We start from the raw sequence: 17853 nt of genomic DNA on the forward strand, positions 1-17853 counted from the left end.
AAACACCCAGAAAAACAGTAAATTTAGCAAGAGTTGAGAGTGTGCTCAATGATTTCATTGCCCAAAGTCCTGTAATTTGCACACATGGTAATCAGAAAAAAAAAATAAAACCAGTAACATCACTCTCCTCCTAAATACCTAGCTAAATAATCTGATGGAATAAACCATCACTCTGTCACTCATCCACGTCCCCAGCTATTCCTCCATACTCATATTCACTCAGTGTAAAAAAGAATGATTGGCCTCTTCACTACGTTTAGAACACCCTGTTTGCCAATGTCCCCAAGAAAGTTGGCTCTTTTCTGTCTCACTGGTCCATTTGCCATTCACTAGCTGAATTTTTGTTCTGTCAGAAAACAGCTGCTTAAGTGATGATCTGAAAAATGATTCTCAACTCTCCAACAACTATGATATACACTTGGGCATAACCTAAAGTATCGGGTGTATTTTAAAGCAAACCGTGTTCAGCATTTTCAGCAAAGGACAGACTAAGTCTGTCTGACTAAGTCTCTTTGGCACAGTGCAGCTGTCTCCCAGATACCTGATTCAACCATCTCGTCTAAAACTCCCTTAAAGGGTAAAACTTCAGGCTCTTGAGTTTTTTGGGTTTGGTTTTTGTTTTTCATTCCCACGAAATAATTTAACAAGAAATGCAAGGATGCATTTTGAAGTTCTTTGTGGTCAGTGCTTTGAGAAGAACATTTACATGTTAAGGAAATATCAGTGCATTCATTTTGCCAATCTTCCCTCCCAGATCCACGAAAATCCATATATTTGCATGATCTACAAGCCACTCATCTGCCCACGTACTTAGTATTTGTTTATACTGAAGAAATGGAATATATATGCACATATATTTAAGTATAACTGGGATTTCTTCCACATTTCCCAACACAGCAATCACATCCAAAAGCAGAGCTCACTCACAGTTATGCCATTTCTTCATCTAACCAACTTCACATCCACTGTCAGTTACACATTTCCACTGATCTACACATTAGCTCACCATACTTCCCCTTTACAGTGTTACACCTAAGGCCCACCCAGATGGGCTACAGTTTGAGGAAGCACATTCAGGTACAGCATACTCAGGAACACTACATCAGGACATCAATAGTTTCCAAGCTGCTCAGATTTAGCCAGATACCAATGAGTTCTTTTAAACATCAGGTTCCAAATTAATCACTTATTTTTCTGTTTTCAAGGTGTTAAAAATTCAAAATAAATAAATAAATTATATATTAACTTTATAACTTTATATATATAAGTTATATATATAAATAACATGGAGGAGAACATGCTATACTAAATCAGAAATTTAAGATGAGTTCTGGAATAACAGAATAAAGGGATTTTTAAATCACTTTGTCCTGCTTCACGTATATTCTTTTTCCATACCACACAAATACTAGAATTTTTGAGAGCGTATTAGTAAAGAGAAGACAAACATTGGAAATTGGATCTGGAATAATAAAATTTCTTTTTCATACTTTAAAACAAATTAAGAAAAGAAACCCACTAGTGACAGAACAGGAGAATTTTACTCAAAAGAGCTATTTTTATTCAGGCTATCTAACTTGATTTCCTTACCTGCCATTTAACTCAAGATACTCAGACAAAAGCTCCTTCTAAAGATAAACTGCATGCCATTTATTTGAGGCCTGAGAAAAGCCCTAATTAACAGAGGCACTCAAGAAGCCTGCCAATGAAAAACAGGAAAGACCAGACCTGACATCCTTGATATTTCTAAGGTGTTAAAATACAAGAAACAAGACAAACACTTTTTCCCTCCATTATGAAGTGGTGGAGGAGAAATAGTAGATATCTTGAGCTTTGCACGGGTGGTTCTTTAACCTTCCCAAAAAACAGTGGTCTACCTGTTAAACAACAAAACCTGCAAGTTATCTAACTTTAATTGGAGACGTTGCAAAAACAAAAGTTTGCCTTAAGATGACACAAGCATTTAGGTTTTAAGAGGAAAAGAGGAAAGAAGTACAACACCACCCACAAATCACCAAGATCAAGATCAGGTAACCACAGTCATTTATAGAAAGGTATAATTTTAAGATGTAAATGCACAAGAAGTAAAAAAAGAAAAGAAAAGGAAAAAAAAAAAAAAGTCCTGAGATATTCACATAAATATTAACTTACTCATGCTGCCTGTAATACATTTACATTTTGACAGTACTTTCTTTTGACAATAAGTAGCCACCAACGTTATCTACGTGAAATGTTAATGGTGCAGCGTGAACTTTGTTTCCTGAGATTTGAACATTGAAGCATTTTACGGACACTGGATGAAATTCACTTTCTAACAACCCATAGTAGGAAAAATGACTGGAGAGATATGAATGAATCCACCCAGAGGAATTTGCTGATACAAGCAAAATGAAAGACATTAACTCAGCTGCTTTCTGATTGGAATAAAAATAAAATAAAATAAATAATAACAATAAAAAAGGCAGATGAGTGAGGTGATTTCTTGCATTTAAATCGTCTGGATGTGAGACTGAATCCTATGTTAACTCCATCTTAAAACTCTAAAAACTTAGGGGAATGGTTAAGGTCAGGTAGGTAAACTTTTTCAGAATCATTAAGGTTGGAAAAGATCACTAAGATCACTTAGTCCAGCCACCAACCCATCCCCACCATACCCATTAACCATGTCCCTCAGTGCCACATCCATATGGTTTGAACACCTCTGGGTGACTCCCCCACCTGCCCAGGCAGCCTGTGCCAGTGTCTCACTGCTCTGAGAAGAAATGTTTTCTAATATCCAACCTGAACCTTCCCTGGTATACAACTGAAGGCCATTCCTTCTCATTCTATCATTTGCGTGCATTTCCTTCCTACTATAGATTTCACAATCAAAACAGATCAGTTCTTCCACCTCTTCCATTAGGAAGCAGAAAATAAACAGTTACTTGACTTAACTGACACTACCTAAAACTAAACAAACAACTTCTTGAACCCCAAAGCTAAAAATGACTCAAATGGACTTTGGATAGCTGCCCTTCGTCTTCCAAGGGAGGCTGCACAGAAGCCCATAGGGGCTGCCTCTTCTCTCTGCAGACATGTTGTCTAGTTCTTCTTAAAGAGAACTAGGATTGCCCAATGGCTCCCACAAGTGGGATACCAACCACGACTAGGAAGTGCTAAGAAACTATGGGTATTGACAAAATGTTGTCATTAATCATGTTAAAAGATAAAACAGGTTTATAATTAGCGCAAGAACACAAAAGAGCTTAAAAAAAAAAATGTGGTTTATTTTAAAGTTACAATGAATAACTCATACTTTTCTAGCCTTGACCTCTCACCAAGCATAACAAAATCTTTTCCACAACAGTAGCAACCACATAACAAGATACAGCGGCGTAATGCATACATGCAGGACAGCCTAATTATATCATATGCTCATCTCTGTATTACTCAAATTGGGCATAGAGCTACTAATTTATTTTTTTTCATTATATTTGTATATGGAATAAGCATTCGCACTGTCCATGCATGCCCGTGCACATTAAGTCAGAATTTAGATGCAGGAGGTTTCTCACGTAAGTAATTTGCTTCATTCTAAAAGCAGTTATGAAACACTGAAAGCCTGACCTTTTAATTGATTTGTAATTGGAGTAAATATGTCCATTGCAAATATCTCATCATTCCTCACAGACAGAAAAGCTACTGCGCTCCTGCCTCTCAAGTTCTCAGACATTTTTCAGTTACCTGCAGTACTCACAAGCAGCAGGATTTAACTTTGAGGCACAAGACAGGTACGTTGCACTCCTAACCAGAGACCCACTATCTCTGAAGTAGAGTATAAGCTAGCACAAAACTCATCCCAATATCAGCCCGTAAATAAATATCTCCCCACATGTCAACCAAGTAAGAGAATAATTCCCCGTATTTAAAACAAATAAAGGCAAGCGCAGTGGTCCTGAGGAGTAAACACGTTCCCTGCTGTTGGCTTTGAGTGCGGTGACTTTGTTTTGTTTTGTATTACTTCCATGTGATTGCAAATACCCATGGGCACTAGAGAAAAACGTAAGTGAAAAACACCAAAACTCAAGAATGAATCACTGAGAAATTAAAACACAAGGGCACGTGCAAAAGCAGCTAATGTATTAGGTGGTGAGATACCACAAGGCTTATGCCCAGGTAGTGGCACACCTCTCTCAGCTAATGGTAAAAACAAACTGAAAAAAACCTGTAGTGAAAAAAGGTGAAAAAAGGAAGAACGAATGAAAAATCTGAAGGATGGCTAGCCATGTACACCACTGGCTGAATAAAGAAGGAGGAGACAGTTATTATACAAACATGGCACGAAAAGTGTAGAGCTGACAGACAGAAACCAGCCCAGTAGAGCAGGTGACAGATGACTCGGGTTTTAAAACAGAATGTAAGAGCAAAGGACAGACTTGAAACACTGTGAAGGAAGAGTTGATAACCTGGGCGTGCATTATGGGTGAGCTCATTAGCAGTATAACACACTGGATATTTAAAACACAAATTCTGGCTATTCTAGCTTATTAAACACTGGACTCCCTCAATTTTTTCCAGTCTGGGCCTGTTGAACAGCGCAATGATGTGCAAATAAAAGAAGCTAAAACCTTCTCTACTTTGGAAAGGATGCCAGTAAGTGACAGCTGTCAGCTGTTCTGAAAGGAGGCAATTAAAAGACATATCTAGGAATCTATCCAGAAGTAACACATAAGAGAAGGCTGTTGCTTCAGCTATGACATAGGCTCCTTGGAAAACAGTAAGTGCTGGAAAAGGGGTTAAGCAGAGGAGATTCCAAATAGACATTTCCTCCTCTTACAAAACTGCTAACCACGGTAAGGCACAAACAGCAGGATTTCTAGCAAGGCTTGCAATAACAGTGAGCATATCAAGAAACATTTAGACCTCTCCTTGGTCTATTTTTTTAGCCACTCTACTATGGCTGCTCTGGTGCCATTCACAGCCCCAAACAGAACATGGAATGGAACCCTGTAGCAAGATCTGGGTTTGCCAGCTTCAAGAACTTGTCAAGCTTTTCAAATTAAACATTTGAACATTCCTCAGCATTTTCAGTATGACAGAAGAGCTTCACAGCACTGCCAATATTTTAATAACGGACAAAGACAACCAGCAAAGAGCCTCCATTTGCCACTTACACAACCATTCCAACAGTTTTCATAGCTAAGAAAAGAGCAGAAAATTCCCGGTACTGACACCCATTTCTACATGTAAAGAGTTGCCACAATACAATTCTGCAAAAAGAATAATCTTAAAGACAACAGAGGGTAAGGCTATTTGTTTGCCTGGGTGTTTAGCTCCCATTTTCAGAAGGCTGTTTCATCTCAAAGACACTGGAATGCCTCTGCCAGGTGAGATAATATGGACTGAAATGGTATAAAATGGGTCGCGTACGCCAAACCAGTGACTGGGATAACATTGAGGTAATGTGACTTCATAGCATAACACTTCCAGATAAGATAAGATTAGAGTATAAAGCTGTGTTTATCCACACAAGATAAACTGCAAAGGCTGTTGGTCAAAATGTAGGAATGAGCCGTCCAGAGCTGCCCTGCCTCCAGCTATGACCAGGAATGGTGCTCCTCCCTCTCTGCTTTCACTTTGTCAGACCAAAGGTTTATAGTAACATATAAAAGAAAGAAGACAGCTCCAAACACACTGCTATCAGGGTGGAGCATATGCCTGGCAGAGGGTACTTGGACCTCATTCCAACCTGCAAGACAACTGTGCTGCTGGGAAACGTGACTTAAAGAGCTGAGCTGCTGAAATGAGTATGCAAAGGGGAACTGCAGAAGGACACCCCTGGTCATACCAAGACAGGTTTAGAACTGGTAAATGAATAAAAGCTATCTGTCTGCCTAGGCTCTGCTCATAGTAATTCTTAACTCCTACAACAATAGAGCAGGTCTGTAAAAGAATGGGAAGTATTCAGGGGTAATCCCAGAGACACCTGGCTGAGTACAGGTGCAACGCTCTGCAGGACACGCCAATGACAGTGCTGTGCCAAAGCTGTCATGTGGACCACTAGATTGAAAAGAATTGGTGAACTATTAAAGCAGATAGGGAACACCAGAACAAATAGCATCCCTTCATCTAATATCTCGAGTGATTTGGGATTATTTCCTTGTATGTACCATTCTGACGCCTTCCCCTTAAAAAACCGTGAAAAAATATTTCAGGGCATAAATATTCCAGGATTCAGATTAGGAAGCAGATAATAAACTCAAAAAAAGAAGGAAGCATGCAAGGAGAACAATGAAAATCAATTTAGAAGAAAAAAAAAAAAACAAAAAACAACAAGACAAACAACAAAAGCTCTAAGGCATCTAAAGAGAAGGATTTTTTTCAACCGACTACACTAAAATTCCAGGAGCCAGAAGTAGCAAATGAGTTACAGGGCCCACTTACTCTTCAAGAAGCTGCATTATGAGGACATGAAGGCACTGAAACACCTTTCCATTCCAACAGCAGCAGTAGTCCATCACATGACATCTCCCTGCCCTGCCCCAGTTCTAGCTGTGGTGCTTCACAGAGCTTTCCACAATGCAGTGAAAGTTCCCAGTGAAACAATTAAAGGGAGAGTAACAGTGGGGAAAGGGGTCTTTCCTTTTCCTGACAGTGAGCGAAGAGATCTCTGAAGCATGGAACTAATGACATACAATACAAATATTTGCACACAGGGAACAAACTTCTTCTCAGCCTTCCCTTGAGAACAGCAATAAATCTAACACTTAATGCCCTGTGATTTCTCATACTCCCCTACACCACAAAATCTCTTCTATTCATTCATCAAATGTCTCCATAAAAGCACTTCTTAATTGCTCTGGACTATCTTGATGGGTAGGCTTGTTGTCAAATTGCCTGATAGGAAATACAACACCTACATCACATTTGAGCATGCTCTTCAAAACGTTTTCTACTTGTGTTAAAATATTAACCAACTCTAGACAAGAAAGAGGAAAAGAAGGAAATATACCTTCCTTTCAGTCTATTTTGCTCAGAGCACAGTTAACTAGGAGTCACTTTCTCTTAAGCTCCACTGTTTTCCTCTGCCTGCCTCTTTAAGAGGAAGAAAATAAACTGTTTAAACAAAGGAATATGCACTGAAATTCAAACAAAGAGGAAAGGGTGAACAGTTTGAACTCCCAAAATCACTTCCATTCTTTTTTTCAGATTACTTTTGTACTTGCTGACACCCTCCAACTTTAAGAAAAACAAAAACAAAAAACCGTTAAGAGAACAACATAACACTTATTTTTCTTTCTTATGAGATTCCTTGCAAAAACAGCTCAATTTAAGGCAATACACTAGACAGTTTCTGTGTGTCAGACTGGATCTGAGATTTGCTGCTGCATAGGGGAAACACCGCTTGGACCGTATGACCTTGAAGAGGTAAAGTGTGCGTGCATTGAGGTTGATCTATGAGTGGATGTTAACTCGCAATTTCCCGGGTTTCAGTCACTGCTTTGATGTGAAGCAAACAAGCAATTCTAATGTTAATTTTCTCAAATCTGTGGTATACATTTCTCTCGAGTACGTACTAATGGGTCAGTGTAAATACATGAACAGACAAGGAACTGTGCATCATTAAGCAGGGCTTCACCTCCTTAGTCATCTGAATGGGCTTGAAGGGTGGGACCGGGAGGGGAGAAAGCAGCACCTGTATCTGCGCGGTATCATGGCCTAGGGACAGAGCAGAACGCGCTGCTGGTGATTCTGTGTCTGCTACCAGGTCTCCTTTGGAGCACAGAGCAACGTTTGCAAGTTCTATGGCTGCTGCACAGAGAAGCCTTTCTGCACTTGTTGGAACCCAATGATCCAGGCCAAGGAGCCAAGAGATCCCATATGCACCAAACAAGCAGCAAACCAGAAGAGAGAACAGCAGAGGGCTGCTCATATGCAACAGGGAACCATAAGGCAGATGCCAAAGAAGTAAAGCTTAATTTCTTTGCATTAGGATATACTTTGATTCTGAGTTTTCTACTCTGCACCCAGGAGCATTCCAATTCTTGGTAAAATATTTAAGGGACACAAACTCCCAAGGGACATCAGAGAAACAAAAATACTTTCTTTAAGCAGTGCCTCGAAGGTAGGAGAAGTTACTAGATGTGAGGGGAACAACTATGTTGCAACTTCCATACCAAGTGTAAAACACAGATTAAACCTCAGCTCTTGGTGGTTTCCTACACCTGAACGCAAGGTGACTTTACATCAAAATAAAACACTTCATGTTGGAATGCGAGGCAATAGCATTCTGCAATGAAAATAAGCTCCATGCAAAACTATCATTTACCTCCTCTGCTTCTGGTAATAATTTAAGGAACTCATTCAGCAATTCAGAAGCGTAGGGCTCACTTCTTCCATGATAAATATCTTCAATGATGGATTCAGCAGACCTGGAAAAAACAGCGGAGTATTCACATTTCTAACACTCATAGGGCAAATAGTCACATAAATCGAAAAAAAAAAAACAACCCATGCCTGTGCTACTCAAAGGGATTATAATGAGGTTATCAGTAATGGTGTTCACAGTAGTGTTATTCTAACACTGCTTTCAGCGATGCCTTTACAAGAGGGTAACAACAGTGAATAAAGATAGCATTGAAGCAGCTTACTCTCAAAAAAAAAAAAAAAAAAAAAAAAAAAAAAAAAAAAAAATCCTCACCTCTCTTTTAACCCTGTCCCAGTTGAAACCAGGACAAACCCCTTTTTTATTAACTCTTTATAATGAAATAAAGGCAATGAAAAGAAGCTTTCATGCAGTATTACATGATATATGTGGGATTCATTGAACTGCACCTGAAAACTCACTTCAACTGGTTAACAAAAACAGAATCTGGATGTTTGGGGCTAAATGATAATGGCACTCAAAGCTAAACACATTAGCACACAAATTCAAGATGTAGTCACTTATGACAACTCTTACAGAGCTGCTAACTCTGTAAGAACAGAGCACGGTATACCCTACATTTGATGACAACTACAGAGATTAGTTTGCACTTGCACCAAGGAAAAAAACCCAAATCTTACTTTTTGAATTGTTTGAGAAATATCCCAATGTTCATACTTCGTTTTGCATCCAAAATGGAAACCTGAGAGAGAGAAAGAGATTCATCAACCAATACCTAAGAGAAGAGCATACAATGCAGGTGTCATTCCTCAAAATGCAACAGATAATTGCACATGGTTATCATCAAATCATAAGCAAAATGACTACAGAGTGATTTCTAAGCAACAAAGACCACGTATTACAGAACCAGTTTTTTTTTTTTACCTGGGAAATTGATTGCCCACCCACAGTGCCTTTTTTCAAGCTAAGTGTAAAAACATAACAACACTTGTAGAAGGAAGGAATCAAATTCTATTTCATTACAAAGCAAAACCCATTCCTTATTTCATAACGTTGTACCTATGATACATTGCTCATCAGGCAGCACGTTGTACTGAATTTGAAGGTCGTGCAGTCAGCTGGCATCACACCCCCAAACGCGTGTATTTCAGGAATTATGCAACAAATATAAGGATGGACTTTCTCTACACAGTCCTGATTTAATTCACATCAGCAGTCACGTTGAGCAAACAGAAAAATCAATCATTCAACCCCGAATCAAAACCTCAGACAGATGGCATTCAAATCTATGTGCATTATCCAAAATGAAACCGGGAGACCACAATAAAATAGTAGCCTCCCTTCACACTGATGATTCACCAGAGAAAAAGACTTTTTCTTACTCTAACAGCATACATGTGAAAACCTGAGACGAAAGGCACTTTTAAAGAATCACGTCCTTAAGGTTAACACAGTCAGAGCTATTTTGTGGCACAAAAATCGTGAGGTTTAGGAGGACAAGAGCACTGTTACATGTTGATAGTACCACCCAACTGCTACAATAAATCAACGCAGTACACAAAGATGTTCAAGACTGTTGGTGGGCTCACGTGATGTTTGAGGTTTTGACAAGGAGAAAGGTGCTTTGACCTCCGTGACAGTGTAACGCTTGGAAATACGTCTGTAAATGAAAAGCTGGCAATGTCAAGGCACTGAACCAGCCCACAGTCAGCTGGTTAGTGAAAATGTAGGTATGGTTCATGTGCTATCCCCAGCGTACTACAGAGTAACTGTAGGAGACAGCCTCCTTAGGTGCTGCAAGTAAATGAACCTAATTCAAAAGTTTTCCAAAATGTTGCAATTTCCTCTCTTTTGAAACTGGTAAAGACTGGAGAACAGAAGAAACAAGAGAGAATTCCATTAGATAATTCCTACTAGAACAGTTTCAATTAGCTAACTGTCAGCCTGAAACCCTTCAATTTTAGCATTTGCAAAGATAAGAGGACAGATTGTGGTTTACTCTCTTCTTATCTCGGGAGCTGAGGCCCCCAGATCATTAAGGAAAGTCCCTTACATGGGGCAGGTTCAGCTATCTCTTCCCTCACAGTATTCTAATCTTTTTTCAAATGCAGAGACCTCTCAGTGACCTCTGCAGCCCCAGCCTCTAATTGCTCCGCTCACTGCAAATGCTCTGATTTCCCGATACTAGTTTAAGCCTGCAAGTTCTGCCACCATCATTTTAGCTTTGGGCTCGGTTTTTGCTCTTAAAGCAAATTCAGAATTAATCTTCTGTACATACTTGCAGTCACTAACCATCACGCTGACCATTTCCTGGGAAAACTCCTGCTTTCCATGGCACTGCTCAGGTGTACAGGACAACCTCAAATCAAACTAGAGAACTTTTTCATGTCTTCCCTTGAAGATAAAGAACAGATTATAAGATATACAGCTAAATCTGCCTTATCAGCACAACATGTCAGAACTGTCTTTACTGTAAGTACAAGGACCTTTTTGCTCTGGGTGTGTACTCTAGATTTTCATACTTTCTATTTCAAGCACACAATCAATAAGTGTACGGCTCACTTTTCAGTCATTCCTTACTTGCTGTCCACTTGAAGATTAACAAAAGTTTGAAAAAGCTGACATTATTCTGCTGTCTTCCATAAGTTTCCAGATGGGAATGTGAGGACAATGTGAAGGAGGACTCAGCAGGTACACCATAAATACATGCTCCTTTCCGTGCACAGCACTTTCCACCTCATGTTCCACAGCACCATGCTACCTATCAGATTCAGAAGCTTCCCCACCGAACTTCCATTTCAATTTGTCCTTGCAGAAAGCTGCCTGCACATTGTTTCCTCCCAAGTGCTTTTTACCCTTCAAACATGACCTTAGCTTCTGAGAAAGTCTACTCCTATCTCATGCTCATACACACCTTCAGTGCTGGTGCCAGCACCCAGGCTCTGCAGCTCACTGGGCACTTCTGCAAGCCACCAAATCACACTGAAATAGCAGAAAAATGTTCCAGTAGAAAACAAACAAAAATCCCCTACAGCATGGTACCAAGCAGCAGACCAGTTCACAGAGGGCCCGAGGATGACCAAAGGCAGCAAGTAGATGAGGAACTGGAGCTGAGGGCTGGCACAGGGCAGTGCAGCTCGCTGGGTGGCCACCAGCCCTCCTGCCCCCCCGCTGCCAGGATGGCCGCAGCCTGGGAAAGCAGGTGCTGCACTGCTCCCAACCGTGGGGAAAGTAATTTGCAGTTGGTGTGTAAACATAATTCTACAACCCCTGTTTTTCAGACTCAAATTACGTGAAACCATAGGGGCAAATTAAGCTCTTAGGGAAACATGTTAATTAATCTCCTAAGGGTTTGGGGAAGGCTTGTTTACGGAAAGGAAAGCGTGTGTTGGAGGAGTTGGTCTCAAATCTCAAAGAGGCTTCTGTTATAATGATGATGTTTAGTAGTGAGCCTCCAGAACTGAGATTCCAAAACCTGAACTAGGTACCTCATCTGCCTGTGTAAAGCACCGGGGAGTCAGGAACTAAAAGGACATGCAGTTCTGTAAGGGTAAGAGAAGGCTTCTTCCAGAACTGCCCACAATTGTATGACTTTTCTGCAGGAGGCACAAAACCCATTTCCCTTCTGTCTCCAGGGGAACCCTCAGCACTGGCTGCAGAGTCCATCTTCGCTGCTCCCACTGAAGGGACACTGCTATACAGAGAGCAAGGAGTCAGGGGAGCAAAGGCTCTGCTCATGCATCATGCTGGACAGATTTTCTTCAGGTTTGGAACTGAGAATTCTTCAAGTTAGGCATGTGAAAATTTGCTGTTGACATACTACGGCAACTAACTAATCGCAGAATGGCTTGGGTTCAAAAGGACCTCGAAGTCCACCCAGCCCCAACCCCTGCCATGGGCAGGACTGCCCCCCACCAGCTCAGGTCCCATCCAGACTAGCCTTGAGCGCCTCCAGCAATAGACCACCACAGCTTCCCTGGGCAGCTGTGTCAGGGCCTCGCGTCCTCTGATGAACTTTCTCATAACGTTTAATCTAATCCTCCCCTTTTTTAGTTTAAAGATATCCCCTCTTGATCTCTGAAGAACACTTTTCGTTGCTAGACCATAAAGCACTCTCTAAAATCAACTGTTTTACACAGAATGATGAGAGGTGCTGAGACACAAAACACCTTCTCCACCTTCCCTTGTCAGGCTAGTGACACGACCCAGAGCAGAACCACCACCTCCTACTTTAATGCTCTGCCCACAAGATCACACTGATGCCACATGCACCTCAGCTCCTTTGCAGCTTCCCAGTGAGCCCAGGGTCACCACCGTAGCACTGCCAGATGACAGAAATCACAAGGTCTGCTCCAACCTCCATAGCGGTGCTGAATGATGGCTGCAGTAACACGCAAGCAGTTGCATAGCTGTTCTTCCACACTTGCAGTGACACATGGCTCTTCGGGATTATCTCCTTCCCTTCTTACTAAGCTGCTAGCACTGCAAAGCCCATTAACACTCGAGGCATTGCTCATCGCTGTCAGACATGCTGTTGTGGCATGCTCGACAAGGGAGCTGAGCACTTTGTCACTTCAGCAGCGCAATCAGCACCAAGAGGCAAATCCACTGCCTCACTGCCTGCCATCTGCCAGCAGCAGCCCTGCGATGGGCCAGGCAGGCATCAAGCCACAGGCATGCCTGGGTCCACTGCATCAGCTCTGGATGCGTGCAGAAAAGCCTTAACTTGTAACAAGGCAGAGGTCTGGCTCCATGGGGCCCTACCTTGGAAAGCATATATTCTGAAGACCTTTAATTTTTTCCTCTAATTCCCTCCAAGGAACCCCCAGCTTCAAGCTGTACACGAGTTTCGGAGCACAGTGGGGTCTTCTCTGCCTCCACCAACTGTACACCAGAGGCCACGTTCAGTTAATGAAATTTATTAGCATTTCTAATATAGATCTTCAGCACATGTCAGCCCTGGATGGGGGCAGGTGCTTCACAGCAAGCATGCATGGATGGAAGTGCATCCACACGCGGTGCAGGAAGTCCACTCACTGCAGTCTGATTCCAAGATGCACACATCTCAAGCACCGCATGCGGGCTAATGACTACCTCTGGTGATGGCCTCAATTACCTCTTCCTGATGTCAGGGTTGCAGTACACATGCCTGCTTAAATCTCCTATTACCATCTGTGTACAACAGGAACACCATCAGCACACCAAGTTCTCACCTGACCCTCACTGATTATTTTGCCATCTTCCAAATTCTGCAAGATACCATCCGCTTGCAGGCCCTATTTTTTCACTAAAAACAGTCATGCCTATTAACCCTGTGCCCTCTGTTCTCCATTTATGAGCAAACACGCATAGAGACACACATCTGTGATTAAATCTACATTTCTATCCCCCAGCTACTTTGCAGAAAGATCACTCAGACAATCCGGCTCAGCCTACACAAAGAGGCTGCCCCTAAGTCAGGATTTGGGTGCTAGAAAAGTCACTTCTCAGCACACTGTGGAGGGTTTGAACAGCAAGCATTGGGAATGCAGCCCTCCCTGCCAGACCACAAAGGAGTCTTCTGGTAACACTGCAAAGCCAAGGTTAGTTCTGAGTCCTAAAAAAGCACAGTAGATGCAGTAAGTAGATGCATTCACTAGCAGGAAGGCTACATTTATGAAAGTTGAAACTTTACAATTATCCCAATTAGATAGCAAATTCCCTTAACCACTGCATTAAATTTAATATCCTTGTTGTCATTTCGGTACTTCCCCTCTTGACATATACAGTACACATAACATTAACCCTTGCCATTGGATTCTCCTCCCTCCTGCCTCACACTTTTGCATTTGACAGTGCAACAGCCATTGTGGAAGTGCCATCTGTGGCACTGAGGGACATGGTTAGTGGGCATGATGGTGATGGGTTGAGGGTTGGACTAAATGATCTAAGAGGTCTTTTCCAGCCTTAAGGATTCTATGAAGAGCTAAAGAGAAAGACTGCAACACACACATTTCACACCAAAAGCTCAAGAGCTCTCCAAAAAAATTAAATAAAGCGCCTTCGGCTCCTTTCATTTCCATATACTTAAACAGGAGGCCAGAACAGCAGCACTTACACAGTTACAATAAAAAAAAGCAGTTAGCACTCCGAAAAACAGATCTGTGCCACCAAGAACAGAGCTGATCCTCCCTGTTGTCCCCCTTCCCTTCAAACCACAACACATTTGCATTAAGAACGAACTACAACAGAAAGGCCAGACGGAATTCACACCAGATATGGTGTTACATACATCACTGCGCAAGAGATCTTTCTTTGGTTCTTACCTCCTCTTTAGTCTCTTTAAATGAAGCTTTTAATGACCGGCTTCTCGGGTCTGGTGGCTTGGTTTCCTCCTGCTGCCCAAAGAGCTCCTCGATTGTCTTTGTGTCGATCTGGTACTGTGGCCTCGCAGCAATCGTCCAGATATTGGTTTTGCCCCGGACTTGTTCCTCAGGGATGGTTTTCCAGAAGAAACTCCTCATCCGTTTCTTCCTGCTGTGACCGTCATGCCCGTTGGTCAGCTGTGGGTGCAGAGGCAAGCTGGGCCCTGGCAACGGGGGGGGCGGTGGGGGCAGCGGCGGAGCAGGGGGTGCCTCTGCTGGGGGGCATGGTGGTGGGGGTGGTGGGGAGGCGGCCGGCGGGTCCTCACTCATCAATCCTGCCGCCACCGAGAGAGCTCCATTCTCCTTGTCATTGGCCAGGGAGAGACAATTCATAACATGCATGTTAGGCCTCTCCAGGAGGAGAGAGCGCTACTTCCGCGGGGCTGCCTGGAGCATGGGTCACGCTGCTTCACGCGCTACTCTGCTGGTGGAGCATCTTCACAGCCTGCAGCAACAGACAGGCAACTCGGGTCAGCGACTGCATGCTGCCCCCCACACCGAAAACACAGCGCAATTCGGGCATGATAGCCACCAGCTTGACAAAGCTGCCCCTCATTGCTGATTTCAGCACCCAGGTTACCAGAGCAAGTGCAGTAAGCAGGGAGAGAACTGCCCAGCACCAGTTTTCCACAGCTGGTAAGGGTTTTGCATCTTTCGATGAGGTTCCCTCTCAAAGCAGCAGAACTGGAATTACAACCGTTCTGAGCGGTTTTCTCACACTGCCACCTACCAAACAAAGATACTGCCGATGGCAGTGAACTCTCAAGTAAGAATCCAACTTTAGTAAAAGGTACAATCCTGACAAGCTGCACCTGTCAGCTTCACTTTCCTTACACCTTTCAGAAAAAAATGACCGTTTTTCATACGCAGACTAACAAAGAATGTTTTACAAAAACATTCTCAGAAACATTTGGGCATTTACTAAAAAATGAAACAAACCAAAACAAGAAGCTATCTCACAATGGAAACCGAGATAGACCTGAACAAGGAAAGTTGCTGAGCACAAAGCAGTCACAGAAAACTTGCCAGAAAGAGCTGAAGTCATGCCCTGGCACCAGCACAGAGGTCTGGCAGTGGTTTGGCTCCGTGTCTACTCAGCGATGCTCATGAGGAGCTAATGGCAGTCCCGATCAATTTGACATCCGATAATGGTGACGAAAACCTTTGCTATTTCTGCCAGTGATCCATCATTAGGGTGCTCATGAGCAAACAGAGCCAGGTACGGAAACAGCCCTCGGGGCAAATTCTCTCTTGATCTGCAAAAGCCTCAGCTACACACAGCTTCTCTGAAGCCAGTGGAAATTGACACAAAACGATCCTCTTCACTTTTTCTCCCCCAAAAATGCAATAGACTCCACTTTCTCGCCTCGGATTTTCATCTTTTTCCACCTCATATGGAAACTGTGTGACGTTTAAACCATAGGAACGATGGAAAGCATTTTAATGGCAGGGTAAAAAGGGGAAGAGCCACAAAGAAAGCAGAGCAGGATAGAGGGTTTCAAATTCAAATTAGCATTAATATCCAGCTGCTATTACAGAGCCCTGTGCTCATTCCTCTCCTCCCAACTTCATCATCACAGAGGCACAGAGGCATGAAAACGCAGGTGCAAGGTGCTGGAGAGAAATTAACCACTCAGAGCAATTAACCGTTGCATTAATTTAAAGAAATACTCAACTTGGAAAACCTTTTCTTCGTTTACCTTGGGACTCAACATTTATCCACCGTCTTCCACTGACACAAAGCTGCATTCAACAGTTATTAATTCCTAACTCCAGTTCCCACGTGTTTAAGAGGAGAGAAAAAAAAAAAAAAAAAAAAAAAAAAAAAGAGGGAGGCAGAGCTGCCATGCCCCCGGGCAACGTGCGGGAGCCTGACTTGGAAATTTCCAACAAATCTTGAGGAGAGAAGACTCAAACCCCGAGAAAGTCAGACCGGAGGGGTGAATAACCAGTCCCAGCACCCATGCAGAGGCAGCCCCGTGGAAAGGGACCGATCTCAGCCCGAGCGCTGCGGAGTTAACGAGAGACACTCCTAGAGCAAGGAGCGGAGTACACCAGGCAGGAAAACATCCCGACCTAGATGAGAAGGCTGATAGAGCAGAAAAGCTGTTTTCAAGCCACCGAGCCCTGCTCCACTCTAGGTGAGGCAGCTGCCAGCCCGGAGCAGGGAACGGGACGCGGCAGAGGTAAGGCAGCTCCGGAGGCACGGCACGGAGAGCGGCATCCGCCGTGCCTTCAGGCAGAGACGCGGATGGCAGGACCGCGGTCTGCAGGTGCCGGCCACGGCGGGCACGGAGCTCTGCAAAGCTGCCTCCCGAGGGTCCCCTTCGCGCCCTTCAGATTGAAGGGAAGAAAGGCACTCGAGACCAAACGTTTGAGAGGTCTCAATTACGCTTCTTTACCCGGTGCTTGTTATCCAAAGTAGCCCGAGGAGCCAAAGCACGTCCCGACTGTGCCCGTATTTGGCATAAAAGCAGCATTTCGTTTCATTGTTTCAGGCAACCTCATCTAACTTGGAAAACACACTGTGGGAACAACTTTCTCCCCGGATCAGAAGACTGAAGCAATTCGTTTCTTAAGAAGGCGGCGGCGGCGGCCGAGCCGCGCGTGGGCAGGCAGCGGCGCGCAGGTGGGGCCAAGGGGCGCCGGCACCGCGGTGCGCCGCGGGACTGCCTGCCGCACTGCTGGCACCGCGCAGCCCGAGCGCGGCATGCGGCTCTGCGGGGCCGGGAAGGGGCCCCCCTCCCCGGCGCTTCGTCAGGGGGCGCGGCTCCAGCTCCTCTGTATTGGTAATAAAAAGGATTAATTCCCGCTCCCAGCCGCTTCACTTACCCTATTCCTAGGAGGGGACCCAGACCGCGCGAGGAACTCCGCTGCCCGGGGACGCCCTTACCCGATGCCGAGGTGCCGCAGCACGGAGCGGCGGCGTGGAGAGCCGCTCGGACGGAAGGACGTAGGACGGCTGCGGCACTCCGAGGCGCCCCGCGCCCGTCGCTCCCTCGCGCCCTGCCCCAACGGCCGGGCCCGGCGCCGCCTTCGCCCCCGCGGCCAAGCAGCGCCGCCCGCCGGCACCCGGCACCCCGC

The 17853-nt window shown here is 43.9% G+C and overlaps 1 protein-coding gene across 2 annotated transcripts in view; it reads right to left on the reverse strand.

Moving 5' to 3' along the window:
• FHDC1 (FH2 domain containing 1) overlaps positions 1-17853 on the reverse strand; it is a 33232-nt gene that overhangs the window by 14722 nt on the left and 657 nt on the right. The window contains exons 1-4 of one of the 2 annotated variants that reach the window (XM_042828463.1): positions 17602-17683; positions 14671-15214; positions 9046-9107; positions 8309-8411 (exon numbers count right to left, since the gene is read on the reverse strand). In XM_042828463.1, coding sequence (XP_042684397.1) covers positions 8309-8411; positions 9046-9107; positions 14671-15111 — 606 coding nt within the window. In that variant the 5' untranslated portion in view covers positions 15112-15214; positions 17602-17683. Of the gene's footprint in view, positions 1-8308; positions 8412-9045; positions 9108-14670; positions 15215-17601; positions 17684-17853 lie in introns of those variants that run through there. The other variant, XM_042828464.1, reaches the window with a different exon arrangement.

The sequence above is a fragment of the Centrocercus urophasianus genome, unplaced genomic scaffold (genome assembly GCF_019232065.1).
Source record: "Centrocercus urophasianus isolate 14NV4802_14NV808 unplaced genomic scaffold, USGS_Curo_1.0 seq_3, whole genome shotgun sequence".
NCBI lineage: Eukaryota > Metazoa > Chordata > Aves > Galliformes > Phasianidae > Centrocercus > Centrocercus urophasianus.